We start from the raw sequence: 27,890 nt of genomic DNA on the forward strand, positions 1-27,890 counted from the left end.
GGGTAAAGCTTCCCCTAGCTAGCGCGTGACCACAAAGCTATTATTAAGAGTGATATTTTAAAATAATATATTCTTTCATTAGTGGAATAAAAGGAAAACCATGCCTTTTATACCTGAAGACCTTTCACACTTTCAAGAAATCATTTCAACTTCTGATTTTCTTAAAGGCTATAAGACGTGTGCAACTATATCAATATGCATCATTTGGATAATGATTAGCATAACTGAAATTAGATAATTACATATGTATACCTGTGACCTAATATTTGTAACTACACACTGACAGTGAGCTTTACTTAATTTTAAAGTATACCTGTTCTCTGAACTTTTTGTTCTTCATTCTAATTGCTTCTTAGTTTCTGCATTGACTGACTATCCAACTTAGATAATGTCAAAGCTGCTGAACCTAAATAGTGAAGCATATACATGGAAAATAGCCTCAAAATTCAAGCTCGATTTTTATAGCAATTGGACATAACTTTGTATCACTTTCAGTTTGATACAAGTCACAAGAACACAGATTATACCTTAATTTTTGCAAAAGTAATCAAAGAAGATTGAAGAAGATAAAAAGTATGCATGTTCAGAACACGCATATCAAAATTGGAGAGCAAGAAAAGTCACCATTTTTGTCACTTACAACGTTATGAGCACTGCCTTGAAAGCATTTGGAAACTGACATATATTACCACAGAAATCACCTTGGCTTTTTGAATCAATCTCTTGTTCTCTGTTTGGGTTACTTTTCTTACTGTTCATCTGAGCATGTAATACTTGAATCTCCATCAGCAAACTTCTTCTGTCTGCATTCTGAAGACAGTCCATTGCTGCTCTCTGGTTAGTAGCCTATTAGCATTAGAAATATTTTAAAAGTAAAACTCCAGATTCTATGAAAATATCTGTGGTGTTGATATAATATTTATTTATACATTCATAGTGCATATATATTCAAAACATTTTCAATTAAGTCAGTATTATATTTGAAAGAACTACTTGTTATTTTTTTATTTCTCTACTAGGCATCAAAATTACAGACTGAAAAGAGCTATCACTTTTCTGGCAAATTGCAATTTTTCTCACTAATCCTTCCATGTTCCAGAGGAGAAAACTGACCTTCTCTCTGTCCCATAGCAGCCTTATCACTTTCTCTTCTTGCAACTTATTTTATATAAACAAGCTATCTTTTCTCTTAGACAGTGTAACATCATTCTAATTAACTTAATGAAATCGCTCAGGACAACTGTGTTTAATTCAAATTGATCTCTGAAGGCTGTATACATTCTATAACTTGTGCACCCAAAAGTTTCTTTCCCATGCCATATCACTTTTCTTTTAAAGACACCACTTCTTTCTGCAAGTCTGACTTTTTCATCCTTAGACTGTCAAAACTACTATTAATACACATATTTTAATGGATTTATACATTTTAAATTAAAATCTAATGTAGACAAATACTTTGACTACAGTATGGTTTATATTACCTGCTCCTGTAGTCTGTGCTCTAACTGATTCATCAACATCACTGCATCTCTTGTGCCTGTTTCTGCAAGTTCAGTTTGAAATGCAGCAAGAAGAACATTTTGTTCCCTCACAAAAAGCTGTTGAATGGCATGCAGAAGTTCTCTTCGCCAGTCTGAGACACCTTCAGGAGATTCAGTACTTGCATAAATCTGCAGTGGTACAACAATAATTTAAAGTGCCAAACGGAAAGATTACATCGTTATAACTCAATGTAAAGTGTGTGCTTTCAGTGGACTAGTTAGCTTTTCTGAATAATTGTGTAAATTTCATCCATCCAAATGGATGCACTTACTGTACACATTATGAATTTTTCAGCATTCACAAATGCTAAACTTTTAGCTTTGTTTTAGATGGAGGCAATTTAGCTTTTTGTAACTGAAAACTTAGCCCTGTGTAGTTACTATTTACGTTACTATATTACACTATTCTTTTAATTTTTAGTACATTGCATCTCTTCCTAGGCTCTCACAGGGCTGTGTTGGACTTAATGATCTCCAAGGTTTTTTCCAACCTAGTTCATTCTGTGATTCTGTGATATTATATATGAAAAAGATTTAATTTAAATGACATGAAGGTCATCTGCCCACTTTGCATGGTAAAGGAAATGCTGAACTAATAGAAACTACCTACATATATCCAAGAGTCTAACGGGGATAATTTAACAAGCAAAAGTTTTAACAGATTACTGATTAATATGCCAATAAACAACAGCATTAAATATTCTACTTCAACTGCTACTGGAACACGCTTTCAAAATAGAATTCTTCTTAAAAGGTGGATCTATACAGTCAAAAGTTATCAATGAACAGAAGAACAAATACCAGCTGTAATTTAAGATAGACTACTACCATAAAGTGCAATATGCAGTTTTATGGCACATTTTTAAAATATGTTGCCTTGTAACAGAATATTTAGGCATTTAAACCTGAACAGTGAATGTGTCTTTGAAGGTTATAATAAATAATTTTTTATTCAGATAGAATCTTATGGTATTATTTATACCTCGGCTTCTCTGTGAACTTGCATTTTTGCAATTAGGTCTTTCAAAGATGAGATGGTGCTTAGGAAAGCTTTTCTTTCTTCTAACCAAGATTCTGGCTCTTGCTCATGAGGTGACAGATCTCTTTCACCATATGGAAATTCAGTGAGAGACAGCACCTGTATGCCTTCATGATGGACTGCTCTCAGCAAACCCTACGATAAAACCAAAAAGAAATCATTAATGCCAGTAGTAACAAGATATAATAATAACAAAAATAATTGCAATCTCATTTCATATGTATTGGAAAACTGGTACTTCTAATTTGATCAGCATAAGGAAACTACGCTTCCTTGTATCAAGGACAGAAGTGTCACCCAGTCCTTTATATCTATCAGACAGAAACTTATTAAACAGCTGTATTTTTTCTCAGTTTCAAATAAAATTTTCCAGTGTACATTGGTCAAATCAATTTTTAATTCTTAAAACAGCTACTAATGGAAACTGACATTTTAAAAACAAAAGTCCTGGGAAGCTTCTAGGTGAGCTTCACCATTCACTGTTTGAAATTACTATGAAGCTAGGGCTTTGTCACTAAATACTTTTTTTTAATGTAATTAAAGCATGATACCCTTACTGTTTATAATAAACACATTTGCTTTCATAATATAGTATAAAAATAGAATCTATAAAATTATGTAATATATGATCATGACATTATTGTTAATACAACAAAATTGCAATAAATCGTAACAGTAGTTTTATTTCTCATAATCATAACTGAGAACAAGCCTACAGATATAAAATTCCTATTTAGCCTAATTTAAAATGCAAAAATGCACATCATTGTTCAGAAGTATTTTAAAATGTATTAAAATAGTCAACACTAGAACTTATCTAAATGGCTCTGTTATCAATGATCAAGAAGAAGCTAATCTCAACTTTCAGTAGTATCACTCTTGTTCCATAAAAAAAAAGATTGTGTCTATTTTACCTTAATTTTTTTTGGAAGTAAATCTGTTGAAGTTTCACCTTCATCTATTCCTTCAGCTATCGTGTCGGACCCCTGGGTCTGAGCAAGATACATTCCTGAACTCCAGTCTGAACTGGAGTCTAAAATAAAAGGAGAAAAAAACATGAAAGCTGGATTACTGTGAAGCTTTGAAGAACAGGCATCAAAAAAGTATTTTTTATCTGTTGTTTTAACAGGTAGTTGCATGTCACTAAAGGTTCATTCTAAGCTGGAGACTACCTGTTTTATATTTTTCTTTTTCAGTTTCAAAGAAGTTAACAGCAAAACAAAACTAAAAAATAAAACCACAACCAAATTTAAAAATCCTAGTTTTACAAGAGAAACAACTATTTGCATAAACATTTCTGCCAAATGACCCACTCTTAACATGCTTCGCCTTGCCTATGAAAAGGATCACTGTAATAATTTTTATTGCACTTGGATAAGTCAATACCTGTCATCATCTCCCACTGCTAGGGAGCTGTAGCTTTAAACACTATCAGGAGATCATGAAGCTACACTGAAGAGATAATGTAATAGCTAAGATGGATATAGAAACTCCAATGGGAAGAAGAAAAATTAGCATCTGATGCCCCAACTAAAACCCATCTCTGCTCCAGACATTTTCGTTTTGTACCAAATTAATAGACATGTCATGTCCAGAACATTTGTTAGTGCCAACAGGCTTCTGCTTCAATGTGGGCAGTTGCTGTTTGGATTTCTTAGAAGACAAACTCTTTAATGGTAAACTTAATATTGAAAAAAGCAGGCTTAATTTGTAATGCTCTTTGAAATCTGTAAAAACAAATTTCTTACCACTAGAACCTCCATCTCTAGCTTGATATGGTGGAGAACGTGCTAATCCAGAAACTGGGATTCTCTGTATTTAGAAAAGAAAACAATCAAATCTTTAAACAGCCCTTCACCACTCTCAATAAGGGAGTGACTTTGAAGGAGCAGGAAACAATGTGAACCTCTTTGTTCCATTTCCCCTGCAATCAAAGTAATAAAACTGAATATGAGAGAGATGGCATTCCACAGGGTGACCTACACTTGTCCCCATTTCACAGAACAGGACAGGTCCAAGGCAGAAGCACAAGGAAGCACTTGATAGTTGAGCAAACCTGCAAACTTAAATGCTGAGAAACAGGTTCACAATCTCTCCCAGGGCCATGGAAACACTAGAACATTTAAAAGTTTTTTACTGACCGTGTGGTGGTTCACACTTAACAGATTTTAAATGGGAATTTCTGTACCAAGAGCAAAAGTTTAAACCAAAGTATTTCAGTAATTAAAAAATAAGATACATACTTCTTTGGCTTGTAGAGTTTCTACGACTTCCTTTAAAGTATTACATTCTTCAGTCAATACTTGTACTGCAACAAACTTCTCTCTCTTTAATGCTTCAGACTCAGAGATATGCCTTGTCTCCATGTCCATGATTTCAGCCGCGTGGAGTTCCTGCATTTGGTCGATTTTTTCAGTAAATTCTCTTACAATCTCTGCAATCTCTTCTGAAGAACATCCATTTTGCAAATCAGTTTGGATTCCTGCATTTTTAACAAGGACTGGTGAGATTTCCACAGTATTGTCTGTTTGCAGTGAGGAGTTGTTTCCAGTTAGAGTAGACTCACTGGTTGACAGATCACAGGATATTTCTGCATCCCTCTTGCTTTCAGTTTTCACCATTTCTTTGTCCTTTCTCAGGTAACTTGCAAGCCTCTCTTCTGCTTGAACCAGGTTCTCTTTGACCTTGCACAGGTCTTCCTGAAGATGTATCAGACTTGCCTCTTTTACCTGTAAATATGGAGAACCTCAAGTGCAATCCTTCCAAACACTTAAAACACCTAAAATCCAAGCAACCCTCTGAACCATTACAGCTCAATTTAGTCCTATTTTAAAGCAGTTAAGACACATGGTGGCAAATATTATCTCCTAAGAAATACAGCTCTAGATCCAGTGCTGCACTGCAGTAAAACTAAGTACTGTGGCAATGAGTGAATATTTGATCTACAGCATCAGCTCTGTTCCACTCCCAGCAGGCAGTGAGTGGCTGTTTTTCTTGGTAGCATTCTCAGTAAATGATTAAAACCCCCCAACCTATAGCATGCATATTTGAACAGTAAGTCCTGTATAATTATTTGATTTAAATACAATAAGGAACACTCTGGTTCTTACTGCTAGTTCTTGCTGAAGTTTTTCTGCCTTTTCTCTGTAACTGCTCAGCTCTTCCTTAGCAGCAGCTGCCTCTTCTTTCACTTGTTCAAGTTCATTAATAAGCACATTTTCTTTTTGACTTTCCATGATCTTTGCTTCTACCTATATGGCAACACAAAACATGGAAAATGGTAAAGAATCAAGTTTTAACAGCAGTGATCACTTTCACAGAAACTTACAAAGTGAAAAGAGCAAAGGGAAAAACAAATGTATGCTATTTGGGTTAACACAGCCTCAAAAAAATAAGACTAAGACCATGGGAGAAAAGACTATCCTACAGTTTACTGTAGAGAGAACTGCAACCATAAATTGGGTACATCACACAGAAACCACAGGGAGGAAGGTAAACAGAGCGTAGGAAATGAGGTCTGATAATATTATCTAACTTACAAGACATTTATGACATTCACTAAATTTGTATTTGGATCAAGGATCTTAGAACCTTTTCTTGCCCAGTACTGGGTTCCATGATTGCTGAAACTCTCACATTGAGAGATATCAAGCCCATTTTTGGACTATCAAATATAGTAAATTTTGACTGATGGTTCTAAGTTGAGAGGCAATAAACCACTAGTGCACGGAAATCTGGACAAATCTGGAAAAACTACTTAAGGTGAAATATCTTTGGAACTGAGATGGGAAAACAAAAAAAACATAAACCAAGATCAAAACATATATAAATAAACAACCTCCATCCCAAAAAAACCTGTATAGACAAATTGGTATCGCTTCCCTTATCATTCTGAATACTCTCTTAGACAGCTTTCATGATTTTAATTTTTATCTCTCTGCCTCCACACCATGTAGAAGTGTACTTCATTCTATTCTATGTCAAGTCAAATTAAGAATAAGAAATTATATGTCCAAAATTCAAAACCACCTTACATGCGTGAAAAGGTAAGGCGTTTTTAATGCAAAATGGAAACTGATCGCGGGGTTCCCCTAAAATAGCATCCTTCTCTTCTTTGTGACTGTAAGGATAATATAGAAACTGAAGTGCTACACACAGCAGAATATTCCTATAGTTATTCTCATTAAGAACCATTTCATTCATTATACTTTACATAAAATAACAGGTTTTAGTAAAAACAAGCCAAAAGGAAGTGGCATCTAATTACCTGGTATGTCTGCATTTCTTCTTGTTTAATATATTTCTGAATCTCTCCTTTATGTTTTTCTTGAACCTCTTCTAGCAATTGCTGAAGTTCTAAGAACCTCTCTTCTTTCACTGTAGCTTCCTTTTGTGCAACTTTTACATTTTCTTTTTCTAGCTCCAAGCTACGATTTACCATTGCCAGTTGGTCTTCCATCTCACTAAGCCTCTGTGTTAAGAGTGATAATTTTGATTCTGTCTCATTTTCAGTTCTATCACTCAAACCCTCTGTTTGGGTATTCTTGCTTGCTTCATCCACACATTTTGAAGCTTCCTGAATTTCCTGCATGAATTTTCTCTGCTCTTGAACTGCATTTAGCTGAACCTGACTCACAAGAGCAGCAGCAACCTTCTCCATTAGTGTCTTCTCCAGTTCTAATATCCTCTTTTTAAGTGCTTCTCTTTCAGCTTTGCTTTGCTCTTTCATGTCTTTTATTTCATTGTAGGACTGGCACAGTTCTGAATCTTTTTCTTTAATGCATGCCTGAAGTTCCTGCAGTTGTATCTCCATCTTGCTAATGGTGACTCTTGCACTCTCATCTGAAGTCCTAAGTTGGGACTGATCTAGCAACTCTATCTCCTGACATAAGCCTCCTTCCATTTGTTCAGTTTTTCCATTGCTCCTGTCTTCTGGTTTTGACTTATCACCTTGGACTACTGCACACTTATACTTCTCTGTTATTCTTTCATGCTCTTTTTTTAACATACTTATTTCTTGCTTTAACTGGCTCATTTTTAACTTAGTTTCCTCAAGCTCATTCTTTGTTTGAGATGCCTCTGCATTTATGTTTTCTACTTGCTTTTCCAAAGCTTCCTTTTCTGCCAGAACTGCTTCAAGTATGTGTTTCAGACTGTCAGCATCTTCTTGAAAACCAGCAATGTCTGCTGGTACTTTTTGTTCAATAATTGCCAGCTCCTGCTGAAGCTTATCAATTACATCATTCAACTGCTCTACTTCCTCATCATTCTTTTTCTTCACACGTTCTTGATCGCTTTTCAGACATTCTACCTGGGCTTCAAGCTCCCGTATATGCTCGTTTTGCTCTTCAATAATCTGGGGAAAAAAAACCCAAACAGAAACACCCAGATAATTTTTGGTCTGGACTTCCCAGAAACAGTTTAATTAAACACTGAAAGATCTTGTAAAAGAAAGTTCTCAGAGAATTTCTTAATGTGATGTCTCTTCTAAAGCTTTATGAGAATTGAGACATCTTCAAACAGGACTGACAAAGTAGCCTGTGACCTTAAAGAAATGAAAAATAGGTATTAAAGCATCAGATGAAGTGGAAAGCATTTGTAACATGGTGGCTTCTAATAAATGAGTAGAAACAAAAAATGGAATGACTGGTGTTGAAAAAATCTAAGTTTAATAAATAAAATTCTTAGCAAAAGGAATAAAAAGAAGTTATCAGATTACAATAGAATAAGTTTAAAAAAATTCATTAAAACCCTTTTTAAATTGCAGCGGGAGCAAATTTCACTTGAGTGTAGAAGAATGACAAAAAAATTTCCCTTTACAAAAATAAAATAAAGACAGACCAGATAATAAGTAGTAAGTCTAAGAAACAAAATGGATTTTTTTTAAGTGAATATTTGGAGATCTGAAGTGAACAGTGCTTCTACAGTGGAAATGTGGAAGGCAGAAGAAAATATGTCAAAAATATTTGGAAATACATAAAATAAAATCAGTTAAGATATCTAAAATAGGTAAGAACTCTAACAGAGTCTTTTAGAATATGAAGAAAACATGCAGAAAAGGTGAAAGATGACTAAATTCATTACTCAAATAGCCATGGTTTTTCCTTTATCACTTAATACTTCACTATGCTTAGTTAGTTAAATAGAATAATAAGATGACTTTGTATTAAGCATATGTACAAAAATAAATGTGGCCATATAAATTAGAACGGCTGGTTTGCCAACCAAGAACTTAATTTTAAAAATCCACAAAAACTAGAGGAAGCTCAAAAACACTAAATAAAATCTGAACAAGTCATAACATCATAAAATGGCTTGGGTTAGAAAGGACCTTAAAGATCATACAGTTGCAACCCTGCTGCCACAGGCAGAAGAAAGCACAGTGGTCCTGGTGATCGGTATCAACTCAGCATAGAGGTTTCTGTTCTTCAAATTCTGTTCTTCAAATTAGAATAAAGGCCCACAGAACGCAAATACAGTAATTAAAAGAAAAGCACTTTGTGGGATGAAGATGTCTAGGGGACTTAGAAAAGGGATTAACCTAAGAATAATCTATTAATATTTAATAATGCTCTCATAATCAAGCAGAGTAATTATTTAATGTCCTGGAAAATAAAACCAAGTCAGAGGATGAAATTAAGAAAATTAAGCTTTATGTAACAAGAGAAGAAACAATTATTAAAACGAATTTTAACTGAATCCTAGGTGTTTTTCTCAAGGCAAGAACTGTAACTCTATTACTGGGGTCATTGTATAGAGCAGAACTGTTCTGGATTCTTGAAGTATAGTATTTCCTAAATCCAGTTTTCTAAATCCAATTCTAAGTTTTGTCATTGTTTCACTATAACTGAGTTTTGCACATAAAGACTCAGGGAAATTATCCAGCTCAGTCAGAGCCCTATTTTAGTGGATTCAATATGTCCTAGTAGAGTGTTAGCCTAAATGTTCTGTCAGCTACCAAGGGATAACAGAAATCCCGTTCTTAACTTGCTTTTGAGTTAAAGCTTATGACTAATAAATGACATTTAAAATAGTCAGATGCAAAATTCAGCCACTGAAAAAATCAATGTGTTTTATCTGTATAAAATCAGAGTAAGCCAAAAGAAGATGAAGCTGATAATCAAAAACCACATAATTGAAAAATAAGAGAAAGCTACAGGTGCTAAGGCTCAGTAAATAAAAGATAAATCTGCTTCTTTCTGTCTTCCTCTCTATTGCTAATAAAACACACCATTTTTTTTGCACCTCCATGCTTGAAACTGGATAAAAGACGTTTCCAACACTGGTATGAGGACAAAGCATTCACACAAGCTCACGGAGCTCTGTTCAACTGCTAAAAATGCATTAAAATCCAACATTACCCAGCAGGTGTCACTGGAGCGTAACACTAAATGAAGTCATGTGAGGGAAGATGCTAAAATGAATGTTGAGATTGAATTCAGCTACCTACATACTACTAAATATTCAGACATATCAGAAAAATAAGGAATGAAGAAGAATTTAAAACAAAAACTCAAGCAGAAATAAGGCAAAATAATTAAAAAGAAAAGCAAGCAAAAAGCATCTGTCATAAACAAGACTAAAAAAGAAAAAGAGATTAGGTTTAAAGCATTCCTTGAAACTGAAGCATCTGCATTTTTGAATCAAGGCAGCAATAGAAGATAATGCAACTGGTGGGGGACAGAGTGTTTTTTTCCTTCAAAGAGTTAGCAGCACAAAGTAGGACTCTGAAAAGGATTTCAGAAGTGTGTACCTTGTTGTCAGTTGTGACTTCAAGTTGCTGTTGCAGTTTTGCTATTTGTTCATGAAGATGATATATTTCCTGATCCTTTTCTTGCATGATGTGAGCGAGCCTCCCAGCCACTAAATGATGGTCTTTTATGGTGGCATCTTCAGATTTCTGGATAGCTAGTCCTAGTATTTCCATTTCATCCTGCCAAAAAAACCCCAAAAACACGTTACAGTTGTACATAACATTTTCTGCATATTCTTGTATGAGTATTTCAAGTGTAGGAATTAAAAAAAACAAGTTTCATGGAATGACAAGTAATCATATGAAATTTTAAATATTCTGGCAAATTGAACAGTGGAATGCTTGAGAAAGAGAAAGAATTTGATGTCTTGGCATTTTCAAAGAACTTATTTCTGCAGAGGAAGGAGAATAAATCTTTAGGCTTCTCTGTTACACAGTTACCTTAAATAATTTGTTCTCTTGTTCAAGTTCCTGCAAGTGTGTAGTGGACTCCTTTTGCTGAATTTCTAGCTGCATGTGCAGTTGCTGAACTTCTTCATTTTTATTTTCTAGCTCCTCACGAAACTGCTCCAATTGTTCCTCAAGGTTCGTGACCTATGTTTCCAAACAAAAGGAGAAGGAAAAGGAGTAGGCAGCCATACCAAAAATTAAATGTTATAAATTTCAAGTACAATGTCCACAGTAAATTGGTTTGCTAAGCACAAACAAAATAATGTGTACTTGGTGACATTCTGAGTCCTTAAACTGAATGGAATTTTAAACACCACTAAAAAAATCAGTTGAAATCATCACGAAGTTTTTATTAATTGGGCTGAATTTTTATTTCAGAAACACTCTTTCAAGTCATAAATATTAACACAGAACAACAGCTATCATGGCTCACAGGAGAATTTCAAAGGGATTTAGACTGCTGTCTCTCTAACTGTAAAAAATTTCATCTGTATAGTTCACTAAACTCAACAAAAAGCAAAAACTGACAAAACAACATGTAAATGGAAAGATGGAACTTTTCACAGGAATTTTACCTCCTTTTCTTTTCTGTCCACAGCTTCTCGTTCAGCTTGCAGTTGTACTTCAAGAGGTAACTCTCCCTTTACTATGATGGTGCCAAACTGTTTCCTTTCCTCCACCTTTACATAGGAATAATATTAACAGTTATCAGATTAAAAAAATACACTATTTTGGTCTCAAGAAAATAAGAAAGGAGCAAACCCTTGATAAATTTCGACCAAGCAATACCTTTTGCAAGTGGTCAGCACTGATGATTAAGGCTTGTTCCAGTTCTCTTATCCTGCATTCTAGCTTCTCAATTTCTTCATTTCGTTCTTGTACATCTCTCTGAAGTTGCTCCTTGGAGAGCAAAAGCTCACTGCATTTGTCTGTTTTCTCTTTGAGATGATTTGTTAACTGTTCAACCTGGTGACAATATGGCAAGATTATTATATTGTATTACGCTGCAAAGGTTCACTAGCAATGGCAACACCATGCATTTTTGACGGGGAGAAAATATTCCTCTTTTTCTCCCATAAGAAAACTCCTACTCTTTAGGTGAAGCAGAATGTCAGGATACTGTGGTACGACATCAACAAATACCAACAGCATTATTTAAGAAGTGGTATGTTCTGTGCTGCATTGCCTGCTCTCTAGAACTGATCTTGTCCTTCTGAAGCCTTCATACTCTGTAGTCAGTCAAAAGCAAGCAGCACAGCATCCCTATGCAGCACACTAAAATGATGCCTTTAACGTCTGTGGATGGAATGTCTTGACCCTATGGTCAAGATGCTATTTGCCTCTGAGGAAAATCATAGCTCTAAAAATCTGTGACAAAATTATTCAAAAGAAGGAGTTGATTTGTGACATACAGAAATATCCTAAAACTCACTGGGTCTTTAACATTGAAGAGAATAGCTATACTTAAATGACAAAAGACAGGAAGCTTTGTTTTCTTGCTGTGTTCCTTAAATGGGACCAAACAGATGTCACGGATGTAGTAATTTCACTTTCTATGGGGGACAAAACATCCAAATAAAACATTCTGAATCTCAGCAGGTCAGATGTATGTATCTCAGCAATAACATATTAAAAGATTAACTGAAGTAGCAGACATAGTAATATCTATCAATTTCTAGCTACATTTCAGAAATTATTAATTGAAATTAAAGATAAGAAAGACGCATAACAAATCCATAGTATGATGTACAGAGTTAAGACCTGAGTAATTGAGCAAGAGACAGGGAAAGTAATATTTGTCCCACTCCAGAAACTGATTTCAGTATTTACAATTAGGAAGTTACGATGTAGCCAAAAGGTAGAAGACTCAAAGCATTTCAAGAGATAGGAGAGAAGAGGACCAGAACATAAAGCTGACTGGATGGTATTATTGACGTTATCCATCCATGAGTAACATCACAGTCTGAAGTGACCTCAGAAAAGTCCTGAGAGAGAAATGGAAAAATAAAAATCAAGTCTAGAGCAGACTCTACGAAGACCCTCCCCGGAATAAGTTGACAAAGCTGAAACAACAGTAAGAAACAAATTATCAACTGAAAATGCTTATGGCATTCCCTCAAAGCAGAAGAGGATTTTAAAAAATGTGCAACTACAAAAAATAGAACAGCGCTCTCAAAAGCATGATAAATAATGAAAATATGCATATTTACAAAGTATTTCAAGGAACACTGTGACATCAAAATATACTATATGTGCCACACTTGATAAGATCAATGTAAATGTAATACATTATTGAAAATCCTGTCTATAACTTCTAGCACATCACATTTAACATCACCCATATGTAAATCAGCTGCTACATCTGTGGTGCTTGCAGACATTATCTTGCTGTCTTTCCACTTACTAAAAAATTCTAATGTAAAAATATCAAACATAAATCTCAAAATTTTAATCACAGTTAAAGCTGTCTTTCATTTCACAGCATGCTTTAAATTTCCATTGTAGCATATCTGCCAATTTAAGAGTATACACATATGTGTATACGTACATATAAATCAGGGTGATTTTTACATATAGATTCTGAGCAAATAGGACAATTTTTATTGTGCTATCAAATTTGAACTTTTCTTGGGAGAATTTTTTTTCAATGTGAGAATTTTAATCGGGAATTCATATGCTATCCATGCCACAAATAATAAACAAACACGTCACAAAATGAACCCAAAATGAACATCCTGGATTCAGGAAAATTAATTGTGCTGGAGCCACCTCCATCTGTGTAATACGTAAGCAGGAGAGGAATGTGCACACTCTTGGCAACAGAAGGAGATAGATGCAGAATTTCTGTATATGTTTTGTTTAACACGTACACAGCTAATTCCAGACAATTCATTGTTCACAGAGGCTGATGACAACCATATCCTATAGTACTAACTGAACGTCATCTTTCACAAACCTTTGCACTAAAATATATTTAGAAACCCAATGAAACACAGTTCTAAACCTGGAAATTCTAAATAAATAAGTACTTTGACACCCACATCTCGCATATAGCAGTTACATCCTATTACTGTCTGTGGTCCTAAACTATATCCTAGAATCATAGAATGCTTTGGGTTGGAAGGGACCTTAAAGATCACCTAGTTCCAACACACCTGCCACAGGCAGGGACACCTTCCGCTGTTTTATATAATACAGAATACTAAATACTGCTAATATTTAAGAACTGAATTAACAGCAACTGAACTACTCCAGTAAGACCTTTGATTTGAAAATGACAGTCTAACCTAATAGAGGGCATTTTAATACTGAAAATCAAGCAAGAAAATAATGCAAAAGTATCAACCTTGATCAAAAAGCAGCACACAAGAAAACCCACAAAAAATAAAATGTTATTTAATTGACTAACAGTTCATCAAACAAAATCTGCAAAAGCATTATAATAGCATTTACATTATAAAAGCATTTACACTGTTGCCACTTCTTGATTTTCCTGAGTCTAACAGTTTTCTGTGAGTCCCCTGAGCTGCTGTTCTAGAGTCACTACATTTGTTCCAGTGCCAGCAGACATTCACTGGGGAGGTTCAGGTGTACACAGAGAGTGCTGCAACATCTCAGGTGTTAACACCTCAGCAACTCAATTCCCTCAGTGGTGTACCTGTGCTATAAACAGGATGTCAAAAAACTACATAAGAACATGTAAAATTGTTAAAACAGTCTTGAATGCTTCCACAAACTTTTGAGAACAGCGGATTTTCTAAGTTAAGTTATAGGAGAGAGCCTTATTGAAAGTTAAGAAGTTTCTGTACGTCTGCTACTAAAACTAAACAGCCTAAAAAAATCCCCAAAACACAGTTCACCACTTTCCTGCAACACCTTCAGTCTCAGGGGATTTACTTTCCTGGTTTGCAAATGGATGCAGAGTAGGTACACCATAAAATAGCTTCACTATAATAACTTAACAGCTGTCAACTTGCCATTTATGTTCATTGAATATAAGTAATAAAATGTGTTACCTCTCTGGTTTGATGTTCATTGACAGGCTGACTCCTTTGTGGAACCTTAAGCTGTTGCTCCAGCTTCTGTATCTCTTGCTGGAATACATCTCTCTCATGCTCTCGGTCAATTGCTTGCTCCTGAAAGTTAGGAAATTATGTGGATACACCATTTTATTTAAACCCAATCCAAGTTAAGTATCTTATTACTTCTTACTTGCATTGCCTGGTAACAGTATGTGAGTATTTTTAAGGCAGCAGAACCTATTGCAGCTACCATTAACATCTTTATCATTTGGGGCAATAAATCTCATATTTTTTAATAAAAAAATTAGCATAGCAGAGACACATCAAGTAATATTTCACAAAAATGACAAGTTTGTTTCTTCTGTTCCAGATATACTACACAAATGACAGTAAGCAAATATTTAATGATTTCATTCCTAATGTTTGTCTTCGATAAACATAGAATAAACAGAAATTCAAAATAGAAATGAACTCTGTGTTAATACTGATGAAGAGCAATCAGAAAAAAATAATTATAAATTGCTTGAAATACAGAGCTGTCCTAAGTAAGCACCTCCAATTAATTTTCAACTTTTAAAATGTTATTAAATTCTTGGGCTGGAACCTACAGCACTGCCTATATTTGCTACCACCTGCCTATGTTTGCTCAAAATCTGCAAATAATTAGCATTTCCCCTTGAATCAAACCTCAGCACCAGTGCTACCAACCCACCTTCATAAAATCTGCCTTTTACCATACTTACATCTAGAAATTTTCTTGTTTTCTCAAGTTGTTTCTCCAAGGCCTGGTTTTGCTGCCTTAAGTCCATTAGTTCTGCATTTTTCTCTTGTTCTAGCTCTATGAAACGATTGACTTGCTCTTCCAAGTCTATTTCCAAGACTTTAACTTGCTTCTGAAGGTCATCATACTCTTTTTCAGCTTGACGTTGTACTTCAATTTTTTCCTTCATTAGCTTTTCTGTTTCCTCCAGTAATTCTGAGTATAATAAAAGCATCACTACTTTTAGGTATGAATAGTAAGCAATGTTATAAAGCAAAATCACTCCCCAAGGCATCCATGCTGTAATCTACAGAAGGATGTGAACTGGCTTGGGTTTTTACTATTTTTCTTTCTTTGAAAATATATTTTCTTCTGAGAAATTATCAGGATAATGACTGAAGCAAATTCATATTAAAATTACTATCCTTTAGTTAGTCTTCAAAGGACTGTTACTGAAGTTGTATCAGATCACTTCCCCGTTTAAGTTTCATATCAATTAAGAGGCCATTGTACAATTGAAAAGAAAAGGAAATGCATGGGGTGAAACCACAGCTAGAGTCAGCACAGGAGTTAACAATGATGCACAGAAAACCCAACCCTCTTCTCATCCCCATTGCCAGTAAAGTAAAATCAATCCACTCCCAGATTTCATTATTTAATGTGATACATACAAATAATTCAGGAGAAATACTGAGAGACTGCTGGGCAGACAGAAAGGAAAATTACTGACCTGCAACTGGAGCTTACAAAATCAGTGACTGCATGAATGCCCAATTTTGAGTCATCACAAAAAAGCCAGCAAGCACATATATAGGAAAGCCCCAAACCACTCCAAGACTCTTAAGCCACAGCCCACTGAAGTACCTATTAACTAAACGTACGAACCCCTTGAGGTAAAACCCAAACAGCTAAGCGCACTTACTTTTGGAGAATCTTAAAAACAGGATTGATATTTTAACAGAAACAATAAAATTTACTTTCACTAGAGAAGAAAGATCCTTCAGGCACCATCATCTTACATCGTATTTAACCAATTCTCATTTCTAGGTAACCACTATGTATCAATATAATAAAAACTTTAATTATCACAGTGAATGACTTAGCTGTATTTGGAAATAAAAAGCGATAAAAGACTACAAAAATATCTCTCCAATACCATCTAAGTAACTGCAATTCATAGGTGAATAAGATGATGGTTATTGATGAATTTGCTTATGTTTAGAAATCAAAAGAAATGTTGTTAGCAAAACGTTGAACTGAGTATGAAATACAACATCAAAGCTGCAGGCCAGTAAGAAATACAAGTAACGTCAGTAAGCCAAAAGCCCAATAATCCTGATTAACAATGTCAGTACGTGTAAGTCTTCCACCCAGTTACAGATTGGCCATGCAACATACAAACACACCTGCTTGGGAAGCTGCATCGATTGCAGCATCTACTAGGCCTAGGAGAATAGAGAGAGAGAAAACAAAAAAAAGAAGCAAAGTAATTCACATGCCAGCTACAGTTTTCTTGTGGTGCAACAATGTAAGAGAAAATGAAGCCAAAGATAGATGTGGCATTTAATGACAAAGTTGTTGAGATAACTTAGGGAATGTGACAAGTTATTCTGGTATGCATGATATAAGTGCCTACACATACTTATAGAATTGTTTATCCTTACAGCTCTTATACATGAAAATAACTTAAAAATATTTAGAAGCCTAAACCATACCAAAAATAACTAAAGTGGAATCACAGACAAGGATCTTCTTTACTACAGAGTAGGAAGCAGCAGGTTGTTCTTACAATTTTGTTGTTACAGAAAACTGCAGGAAATGGCAAATACACAAGATGTGCAATCCATAAAAATAGCAACATTATAAACTGGAATAAACTTCTGGAAATTAAATAAAATGGTAACTTCATCCTGCTATTTACAATGTAAGCACTGCAATCCTTGAAAGATCAGTACTTCTTAAAATACTAGTGTTCTAATTTTCTTCCCCTCTCAAACATGAAACATTAATTTCAGTTATTAGTTTAAGGAAGAATTAAAAGACATATTTACTTCATGAGGGTAAATGCTTTTTTTGAGTAAGCAGTTAGTTAGATTACATTGACACGGTATATATCTGAAATTTTCACCATCAGGACTGAAAGCTTTCATTACTGGTAGGTAAAAGCCTTTCTTTATCATGCAACTTCTGTGCTATGCTTCCCTGAAAGAGGAATTTATTAGAAAAGTTTATCTTCCTTGCCTACAATAAATACAGCCATCACACGTAGTGCAATCACGTTCTGGTGGGTATGCTTCCTAGTCCATCTTTCTGTTTGGAAAGTATTTAGACAGAATTTATATCCATTGTTGCTATTCCATCTCCAGTGATAATCTAAATAAAAGAAGATCTTCGGAGATAAAGCTTTCTCTGGCTTAAAGAACAACCGTAATTTCTCAACACTTGTAAAAATTCAGTCATTTCTTGTTTAAAAATCAAGAAAAGTTATCATGCCAACATTAGGCAACAGGTGTGAAAATACCACATTTGGCCCTATCACATTTTTATTAATGATCACACAGGCAATGGGGAAAAGCCTTTGCCAAGACTAGCTGTTATTTTATTTGGAAGTGTAAGAAAATCTCATAGAAAGATCGTGATGAATACATACGCTGCTCTACTGGCCCCGCCTCTGCTCTCATGGCGTCCTTCTGTCTGGAGAGTAATTCCTTTTCTTCCTGCACCTGCTGCTGTTCAGCCTCTAACTCCTGCAATTTGTTACCTGTACACAGCAGCTCTTGCTCAAGATGGTCAATTACATCTATTTTTTCCTGGAGTTGTTTTTCCAGAAACGTTTTCTCATCTGCATAACCATCAATGAGGCCTGTAAAACACCAGTTTGGAGGCAGATTTAATAGACAATCAAAACCAATTTTTTTCTTGTTGAAGTCACTACCTGTATTCTGACATGCATGCACATGTATGTTGTTTGCTCAACACCTGACAATTTTTACTCCTGTCCTTGCTATCCTTTCATGATAAACAAATTATAGCAAAGACAGCAGAACACCAAATACAGCTCTTAATTTTTACTCCGCACAAAACCTCTGGAGCAAACAGGAACTCCAAAGCCAAGGAAAAATACATATGTAATAAACACAGGAGAAATAAGAAATTTAAATAAATTCAGTATAAATCACTACATATCTAGTCCTGAATCAGTATTAAAATGGATTTTACCCTATCTTGAGAATGTAGAAAAGCTAAAGATATTTCCATTTGTTAACAATGTAGACCCATCTTTTTTTCCATATTTGAATTCACAGAGAACACAGACATATAGGACTGGATATTGAAACAGAAAATACTGAACGAGTAACATCATTTATAAGATTTCAAAACCTTGAGACAGTACAAACTCCAGTGGTTATTCCCACCATATCAGATACTGTTCACAATGAGTACTTAACAGATTTGAAGTTGAGAGGGCATTCCCAGGTTAAATGGAATGCACATTCCCACAAAAAAGTTATGAATAATGAAGTCTGTTAAAATCACACATCGTGGTATTTACTTCTGCCAACTTTTTTTTGAGATGTAATGAAAATTTTCAGAGTTCAGTGAACAAATTTGCATTAGCTTTTCTATCATATCAGATAAGTTGTATCTGACACCACTAAAACACAAGAGGTTTGAAAATGTCTCAGCTACAGCAGTTTTTGTGATAAGAAAGAAATGATCACAAATGACAAATTTTATCTCAAGAGAAGACAGAGTACCATCAGATGTATAATGAACTAAGACATTGTTCTGCATACCTACCTAAGAAATTTAATAAAAGAATGTAGATTTCTTTGTCAGAGTGTGCTCACAACTCACTTCAATGGGCAGAAATGAAATCAAAAGCCTTCTATGACATCTTTGTTTCATTATACCAACATCAACAAAAAAAGGTGCCAGTCATTTAGAAGTGCATTAATTTCAAATGCACCTAACTTACAACTGTGCAATATATTTATCAAAGGCTAAAACTAACATCTAATTCTGTCTCTTATATTCTAGAACTGTTCGTGAGCCAAATCAATACAGCCATTCCGTCCTAATATATTAGGCATTTTTACTGTATTATTCAAGATTTGTGAATAAAATTTCTATCAAGACAAAATACTATCCTCCAAAAAAAGTAGCTGCCTACATTCTGAAATTCTTCAATACTAAAAGTTTTTCTAAGTCCATCCGTGTCAGAATATAAATTCTTAGGTCATTTATATCTTGTGGAAGAGTTCTTCGTATTTTTGCATGTTTAGATGTGTTCCAAACAATTTTTTTCACTCTTAATTTAATCTTGGGGAAAAAAAAAAAGTAGTAATGCCTATTTTAGATTTGAATCTATTCCTTCTGAAATAAATTTTCATCCTTTCTGGTTTTGCTAAAGCTACTGAAATGTTGTAGCCAGTACTGCTGCTGCTGACACACAACATCTATGCTGTATGAACTGACAGGCGACCAAGTGTCCCTCACACCACATTTTAGACACATGGCTTAGAAACCTGCACTGCTTTTCAGCTTATGTGTGTCCCAGCTATTAATAGCATGTGAAATCATGATGGATTATCTGTCTGTGTAAAAAGAAGTGGGAGCCTGGCAGGGTAGCATCCTCCAGGAGTAACATTTGGCTATCAAACTTCACTCTATGCTCCCACTTTGCAACAGAGAAGTCTGCTGAGCTTCAAGACTATCAAAAATACCTTTCTGCTTACTACTACAGAGATCCTACCTACAGAGCAGGTGTTTTTTGCATCTTTTCCAGATGCTAATCACAGATAATGATAGACATGTTGGGTGGCTACAAAACATTGAGCTACCAAAACAAGAGAACAAACAGTGTCTGTCAGATTTGAACATATTTTCCTGATATCAGAATAGATTATTAGATTTGTAAGACCCTACAATTTTTAATTGCTTCCTTAATGCAGTTGAAAATACACTTTTTAAAAGATCACTTCAAACAGCACAAACTGAAACATATCACCACCATATCATCACATTCAGAGTAAAGGCTCTGTGTCAAGGTCATGAGGCAGCAGGCACAAACTGAAATATGGGAAACTGCACTTCAACATGTGAAAATAAGTTTGGGGTGTTTTTCCTTTCCCCTCATTGACACTGGTCGAACACTGGAACGTGCTCCAGTGGTCAAACACTGGAATGGCCACTCAGAGAGACGGTGGACATTCAAAACTTGACTGAACACAGCCTTAGGCAAGCTGCTCTACCTGATCTTGCTTTGAGCAAGGGGCTGGAATAGTTGATCTCCAGAGGTGCCTTCCAGCCTCAACTGTTTATGATTTTAAGTTGTTAACATTTAAGCTTGTCTGCACAAACAAACATGTTATGATGGAATAAATTAATTTTGAGGATCCAAGCACACATACAACCCATTATTTTTAATACTGTCATTATTTTTAATATTGTCAAAACTGGAAAACAGAATTACAGTGTGGTTGATGTTGGTAGGGACCTCCAGAGGTCATCATGTCCATAACTATCCAGAAGGCTGATAACATTCTAAAACTTGCAAAGAAATGGATAAAATTTACAATTTCTTTACCAATTAATAAGTAAGTAGATGCAAAGTCCAACAACTTGTAAAAAAAGCTACTCACCTTCAGCTTTACTAAGTTCCAAAGCCAACTGCTCTCTGGCTTTGGTTTCCTCATTAAGACGTTCTTGTAGCTCTTCCTGATACCTGATAAATTCTGTGGCCTCTTGTTGCTTCTTGAAGGACTCTCGCATGAGTTCTGTCTGAGTAATTTTAGCATGTTCAAGCTATCACAGGAAAAAAAAATTACAGAAATTAGATAAACACCTATTCTATCATTCCTATTTAATTAACAGTTGCTTCACAGAGTGATGGGAAGTCTCACATAACTTCACTAGACATTTGATATTTGATATTTGATAACATTTGATAAAATCTTTATTGAACACTCATTTGCAGAGTTCAAGATGAAGACTGACTTACAAAAGTCTAAGCAAACAGTCTTTGTCAGCATAGTGAACTCCATGAGCCACCTGGCTAAATCCGTGTCTTTGTTCCGGTAATTCCTGATTTATGAGCTTACACTAGATTCACCTTTGTTTAGACAACGTTTTGCACTAAATACGGGTAAGTTACCACCCACCATACACTTACAATGGCTTAAAAACATTGTATAAAACTGGCAGAAGCCTTATTATGAATTGACTCAAGTAGTGCTTCTCCTCTTTTTCTCCTTAACATAAAGATAGATGAGAACACCAGGAAAATGTGAATTTTCATAGTATTGCACATTTTAACCAACAAGGGAGTAAAGCAGTGCTTCTTCCAACAGTGTCAACCTACCAGAATTACTAAGGATTTTTAAAATTCTTCTCCCCTTCTCTGGTGGGTTAATATTTAACATGTTAATGTTTAATACAGATGCAGAACACTGTGCCAGTATCCTGGAGTACTGGAAAACCATGTCACATAGAACTGCATATTTACAGTTTAGACATACCCAAAATGATAAATTCAAAACTAAATAAATTAGAATTATAAAAGTAAAATAGTGCATAAAGACAAAACATTTTTAGAAGTTTTGATTACACAAAATGTCCATTTAAGATAACATCAAACTGAAATCAATTACTAAAATCTTTACCTCTCAACTATTAACATTTATAGTCTACAGCCACCTCTCTGAGGGACACAAACACAAATTGTTAGAGCTGAACTCTGCATGAGTTCTTTGTGTGGCTTGCATTCAAAATAAGACAATTTATTTTGAATAAGAACAATGTCAGAAAATGAAATAACACATCTTCTGCTCCTTTGGTTTCTTGGTTGGTTTTTTTTTACTTTTTAATATTCTGGTTATTGGCAGATATTTGAAAGAGAACAACATCTACAGTTTCTATAAAATATTCCATCTCTCAAAAAAAAAAAAAAGCTTTCACACGAAGTCCCACTAAGATCGTGAATATGAGGAGTTTGCTTTAAAAGCTCAGAAAAATGGGTTAAGGAACATTAAATAGAATAGTGCACACAAAATTATCCACTTACACTTTGAAAAGAAGGTCTGAATAATCAATACATTCTCTTTTATAGACTGAATTTAAATACTCAATTTCTTTTCTACAGCATTCCTTTTTAGATAGACATCATTAACGTGTTCATGTTATTTATTTATTCTGCCAGGGGTTAAAGAAAGGTCTAAATACTGCAACTATCTATAGTGATTTGAGATATTTTTAAAAATCACTGAGCACCCTGACTGTAGCCTTGTATTTTCAAGTGTTTAATGAAAGACCTATCTCAGATAAAAGGGAAACATATGATAGATTCACTGTACAGAGACAACCGTAAAAGTGGCTTCCTGAAATGCATGAAATATTCCAGTTAAAACTCAGAATAAAAATTACTCTCCAGCTTTTTTCAGTAATAACAACTTGAAGTATTGTTAAAAATATCACAGGGCAAAACAAAAAAGAAGTACAAACACAAACATGATTTTTTAAGATCAACAGTTTCTCCACGGGATCACTGGAAGCAATTCTCCAGCTCATGCTAGTTACTGTTACTAGTTAGTGCACCAAAGCTAAAAAGGAGCAACTTTGACTGCAGTCTCTCCCCCAGTGTGAATTATTCTCAGTGAGAAAAATGAAATGGAGTAAGTAACACTGAAGTGCTTTAAAAGGAGATCTCAAATATCTGGAATTTAACATATTTCTGTCATTGTTAAATTTCTTGTGTTAGAAATGATCAATTGTATAACTGAGGCTTTTTCAGTGCCCACTGAAAAGTGACTAGGAAAAGGGCCTATCAGCAGTACATAATAATTTTAACAGTAGAGACAATTTTATATCATTTTTCATTGCATTCTTTTCTATTTAAGCTTAATTTCTTTTAAAAACTTGTATACTTACTGAATAGGGAGGTGTAGGCAAGGAGATTTTAGAGACAACTTTTAAAATGTGCCCGTTTTTTTTGTGGCTGAAGTGAAAAATTGAAGTATTTACAACTACAGAATTATTCTCATCCAAATGTTCGGTGAAAGGAAAAGGATATGGTAAAGGCACACGAGATTCAACCTCATATGTATCTTCTTCTTGGCCTTCAGTCCACAAACCACTGAACAGATTAGACGCCCAGTAGGTGCGGTAAGAATCCATTCCAGAAAATATTGCTCTTGCTGTCTTCTCAACCGTCCCGTGGGTATTTTGCACTAGCTGGGCTGGCTTTAGAAATTTCTGACAGGAATTTGTAACAGAACACGTGCATTTAACACATACCAGCACAGTCGGTGACAAACCTACTCCGAATCAGTAGGAAGCCTCAGATCACTTTTCAAGCTGAGTAATTCAGGGGTGGATTAATCCCAAACAGAGGTACAGGAAAACTTCGTATGGTCACTCCTAAAAAATCCTTCTTAGAGAAGTTTCACGTGAAAAAGCAACAGACATCTCCCAACAGCAACTGGCAAATAATTTCCAAGGCAAGGAAGCACAATTTTCTTCTACCCACACAGGATCGCTGCAGCAGACAAGCAAGCTAACAAAACTGAAACTAAAAATTTTCCAACTCCACTACGGCAAATGAAAGAAAAATACAGGTATGTCATTATTTGCATTCATCCTTGTTTCTGGAGTTAGTTCAACAGGAAGAGCTTTCTCAAACTCTGCTAGCTTAAAGGCTTCCTTCTAGTATCTCCCAACTGAAAGAGTTCAGGGGAGTGGCCCAGTTTTTATTTACCTATACATAACACCAGCAGGTGGAATTTGAGTTAATACACCCACTGTATGCCTTGCCTTAAGTTTCAAACTGCACTTTGGGCCTGAAAGTGTGTGTTCAGACAGGTCTCATACAGTTACTTTGAAGATTTTGCCAGGTTTCTCTTACTCTTTTAAGTCTATTTGAAAAAATGGGTACATGCCTCTATGCACAACACAACTGATCAGAGGAAAGGTTAAAATCTTTTCTGTATGTAACCAGTTTTAGATTATAAAATTTTGCAGACTAGGAAAAAATAAAGTATTCAGTTTCTGAATATTTAAAAATTATTTTCAAGTCACCTATATATCCGTGGTATATACAAGAAGTGTATATAATCCAGTAAGCACACACCAGACACTGCAAAGCAAACAAGCCTGAATGCTTGCAAAGTTTCTCTACAGAACAGCCAGAGAGATGTCAATATATACACTGTGTGAAAATGTGTAAACAGATGAATTTTTTATTAACCTAAGAAAAAAAAAGCCAAACATATATGATCACCAGAGATAAATCCATCTTTGCATAAATGATATTAATGAAAAAAAAAGTGTCTATGTATTTGAGACATAACTCTGTTGCTGGTATTGGCAAAGTCTCAGCTACAAAGCTATGAAGGAAAATACTTTGATACCTTTGAATTGAGATGTACACAGTCTAAAAGTAAAGCACATGATAAACGCAGTGTGATTTGAACTGAGCTAGGTATATAGTTCCCATTCCAGTTAACAAGGAAGTACTCCAGGCAGCAACCAGCATCCCACCAACACAAAATACCCTGATAGCAAACTGCCCCTTTTTTGGATACTATTCCTGAATCCCATGCCTCACATAAATGCTAGAGCACAGACTCCTTTTCTGATAGCAAGTTGGATATGTGCTTAGCTGGCTAGGTTTAAACCATAGTTGGAAGAGACAGCAGGAGAGCTCCACCTTTTTGGCCAGTCAATTGACTAAAATGTTTGTCAAGAGAACTAGGCACAGTTCCCCTTATTCCTCCCTCTTCACAAGGGCCAGCTCTATGTGCTCTGACACCTCCTGTCTCATCTCTGGATTGTAGCAGAATGCAGGTGATCCGTATGAGCCATGACTGCCCTAGATTGATAAGAATGCCCAAATTCAGGCTTCCTCTACAGACGAAAGTAGATTTCTAATAGGAAACTAAATTCATCAGTAAAGTCATGTTGGAGCAGTCTTTTTTGGGGGGGGAGGCACCTGAAGTATTGTCTCACCTGTCAAAATGAGCCCTATGGGTTTTAGGCTTATGAAAACACAATCACAAGAAAAATAAAGCCCAACTGAGACACAAAATGTAAAATGCTTCTCTATTAAATAACCCCACCTGATTTGAAGTTTCATTGATAGCTTCCAGAAGCTTCTCAACAGCTGCCTGCAGTCGAGAACTAATATTCAGAATGAGCTCTTCATTTTCAGGATCTATTTCCATTCCACTTTCTGCAAGATGTTGGCTCAGCAGTCCTTCACCTGCTGCTCCTGACCACACGTTAATATCATCATCTCCCATACTAATACCATGATATGAGGAACAGGACTCTGGGAAAAAAAATAGTTACCATTTCACACAGACTCTTAGCAATTGCAAACATGAAAAACTGTACAACTGAGTTACAGTAAGAAAGACAAATCAGAAAATGATTAAAATATTCATCATAGTCACAAAAACAGAAAGGGAAATATTGCATACTAAAACTCACACAAACAAGATAAACAATGTATTAATTAAAAAGAAGCAGAAGTGCAAGAGAAAAGGAGATATTAACAGACAATATTTTAAACATACTTTCAGTATGCTTAGGGGCTCTGACACTCATCTTCAAAACTTTCTTATGACCAGTAACCCTTAGTACTTAGAATAACTTGCAGTAATACTTGCAAGATTGTCTTTAAAATACAAATCAGTTAAAAAACCCCAAACAAAACCAGAAACAGACTGTCAGTCCCTGTTTCACCAACACCCAATTACGTTACTGTGCATTAACACAAAACTGTTCAAGTCAGTGAATCAAACTCAAGTGAGTAAAAGGAAAGGCATGCATGCAATTCAGACGGCTTCTTAGGACAAACAGACCAGAATACAGAATAACAATATTCGGCATGGTTATTAGTGAACTGAAAATATACTAAGATGGGTAGCTGAACAAATCAAATACAGTGCAGCAGCACTGCAACTCTCCCTGCTGCTGGGCCAGCTGGCACTTGCCCGCTTCTCAATCTTCATGAGGTCTGATTCCATTTAAGGACATTATCCATTCTTTCTGAACCAAGCTTTGCCTAGACTGATAGCAATTCATCTAGAAAACAGCAGATTTGCCATATTTAGAATTCAAGGCTGTGTTTAAGCAGTGCAAGTGAAAGGAAAGTCTTGAGATGTTTTAAAATCACACTTTCAGTATGAAAAAACAATACAGTGGGTACATCGTGACAGTAGAAACTATTGTTGATAAAGTCTTTTAAAATAAAGAAATGTTATGTCCTTAGACTGATAGATTTGAAATGTCAGAAATAAATGCTACTATGGAGATTTTTTTTAAATGACAGTTTATTTAAATGAAGTATATTTCTGGAACATATTTAAAATAAAATAAATCTTTTTATATAGTGCTTTTTTTCAACAATTAGATGTTTTTGCTTAGGATTTTCTCAAAAATACCTTATTTTTCAGGAACAGCAGTATGACTAAATGAATTAAGAACAGTCAATGCCTGTTTAGTAATGAAGTTGCAACACTGGGTTATCTTTGAATTCGAGTTCCTGGTTACTCCACATATTGTGACTGTTGAACTAGAACAGTTTGTTTAGCTACAGAAATCGAATCGAAATTGTAACAGGTCAATCTCACAAACTGACTTTAAAAATGTAGTTAGGTCTTGTTGGTTTTGCCTCCTAACCAGGTAGGCAAATAATACTGGCAGGCATATAACAATATGAGCACTCTTGTTGATGTTGTTTGAACCTAGCAAGCAAGTCAAATTCTAGTTTTGAGGTTTGCCTTTAGCTTTTTTTTTAACAAGTTGCTACATGATTAACCACCTGGTGTACTTAACATACATTCCTACCTGCAAGTATTCTGACAATAATATCTGCAGCCATATATATGACCCATACACAACAAACTAATCTACAGTGATTTTAATTCAGGAAGGTTTCACTTCGTTTACTTTTCTCTTAAAACTGCTAAGATTTCAAATGCAGATGCATTTAGTAATTTTTTTCTTCTAGTTGTATTATTACTGTTTCATATCTCCTTTTAGATATGTGGGATATAATGTTACAAACTGTTTTCACACTCCAAAGGGAAAAAACAGAAGCACACTATATGCATGAATGGAACGAATAACCAGATGAATAGAATATACATTCACATGGCACCTTTCATCTACACAGGATTTCAAAGCACTTTTGAGTACTGCACTTTGGAACATAAGTTATAAAATCCTCTAGTAGAATCCTAGCAGTGGCTAGCAGTTATTTTCTGCCAGCACACTAAATATTTGCAGCAGGTTTATAGACCATAAAAACTTCCCCACAACA

At 35.1% G+C, this 27,890-nt stretch overlaps 1 protein-coding gene across 8 annotated transcripts in view; it reads right to left on the minus strand.

Annotated features, from left to right (window-relative positions):
• AKAP9 (A-kinase anchoring protein 9) overlaps nucleotides 1-27,890 on the minus strand; it is a 105,676-nt gene that overhangs the window by 12,643 nt on the left and 65,143 nt on the right. For 5 of the 8 annotated variants that reach the window (XM_048305882.1, XM_048305871.1, XM_048305854.1 and 2 more), the window contains 18 exons: nucleotides 25,681-25,892; nucleotides 21,211-21,373; nucleotides 18,216-18,428; nucleotides 16,972-17,010; nucleotides 15,549-15,781; nucleotides 14,800-14,919; nucleotides 11,573-11,749; nucleotides 11,359-11,463; nucleotides 10,775-10,927; nucleotides 10,334-10,513; nucleotides 6,848-7,936; nucleotides 5,691-5,831; nucleotides 4,824-5,309; nucleotides 4,329-4,392; nucleotides 3,495-3,613; nucleotides 2,524-2,715; nucleotides 1,482-1,670; nucleotides 702-846 (listed from right to left, as the gene is read on the minus strand). In XM_048305882.1, coding sequence (XP_048161839.1) covers nucleotides 702-846; nucleotides 1,482-1,670; nucleotides 2,524-2,715; nucleotides 3,495-3,613; nucleotides 4,329-4,392; nucleotides 4,824-5,309; nucleotides 5,691-5,831; nucleotides 6,848-7,936; nucleotides 10,334-10,513; nucleotides 10,775-10,927; nucleotides 11,359-11,463; nucleotides 11,573-11,749; nucleotides 14,800-14,919; nucleotides 15,549-15,781; nucleotides 16,972-17,010; nucleotides 18,216-18,428; nucleotides 21,211-21,373; nucleotides 25,681-25,892 — 4,020 coding nt within the window. Of the gene's footprint in view, nucleotides 1-701; nucleotides 847-1,481; nucleotides 1,671-2,523; nucleotides 2,716-3,494; nucleotides 3,614-4,328; nucleotides 4,393-4,823; nucleotides 5,310-5,690; nucleotides 5,832-6,847; nucleotides 7,937-10,333; nucleotides 10,514-10,774; nucleotides 10,928-11,358; nucleotides 11,464-11,572; nucleotides 11,750-14,799; nucleotides 14,920-15,548; nucleotides 15,782-16,971; nucleotides 17,011-18,215; nucleotides 18,429-21,210; nucleotides 21,374-23,494; nucleotides 24,808-25,680; nucleotides 25,893-27,890 lie in introns of those variants that run through there. The other 3 variants (XM_048305861.1, XM_048305835.1, XM_048305890.1) reach the window with 3 other exon arrangements.

Source organism: Corvus hawaiiensis, chromosome 1 (assembly GCF_020740725.1).
Source record: "Corvus hawaiiensis isolate bCorHaw1 chromosome 1, bCorHaw1.pri.cur, whole genome shotgun sequence".
Lineage (NCBI taxonomy): Eukaryota > Metazoa > Chordata > Aves > Passeriformes > Corvidae > Corvus > Corvus hawaiiensis.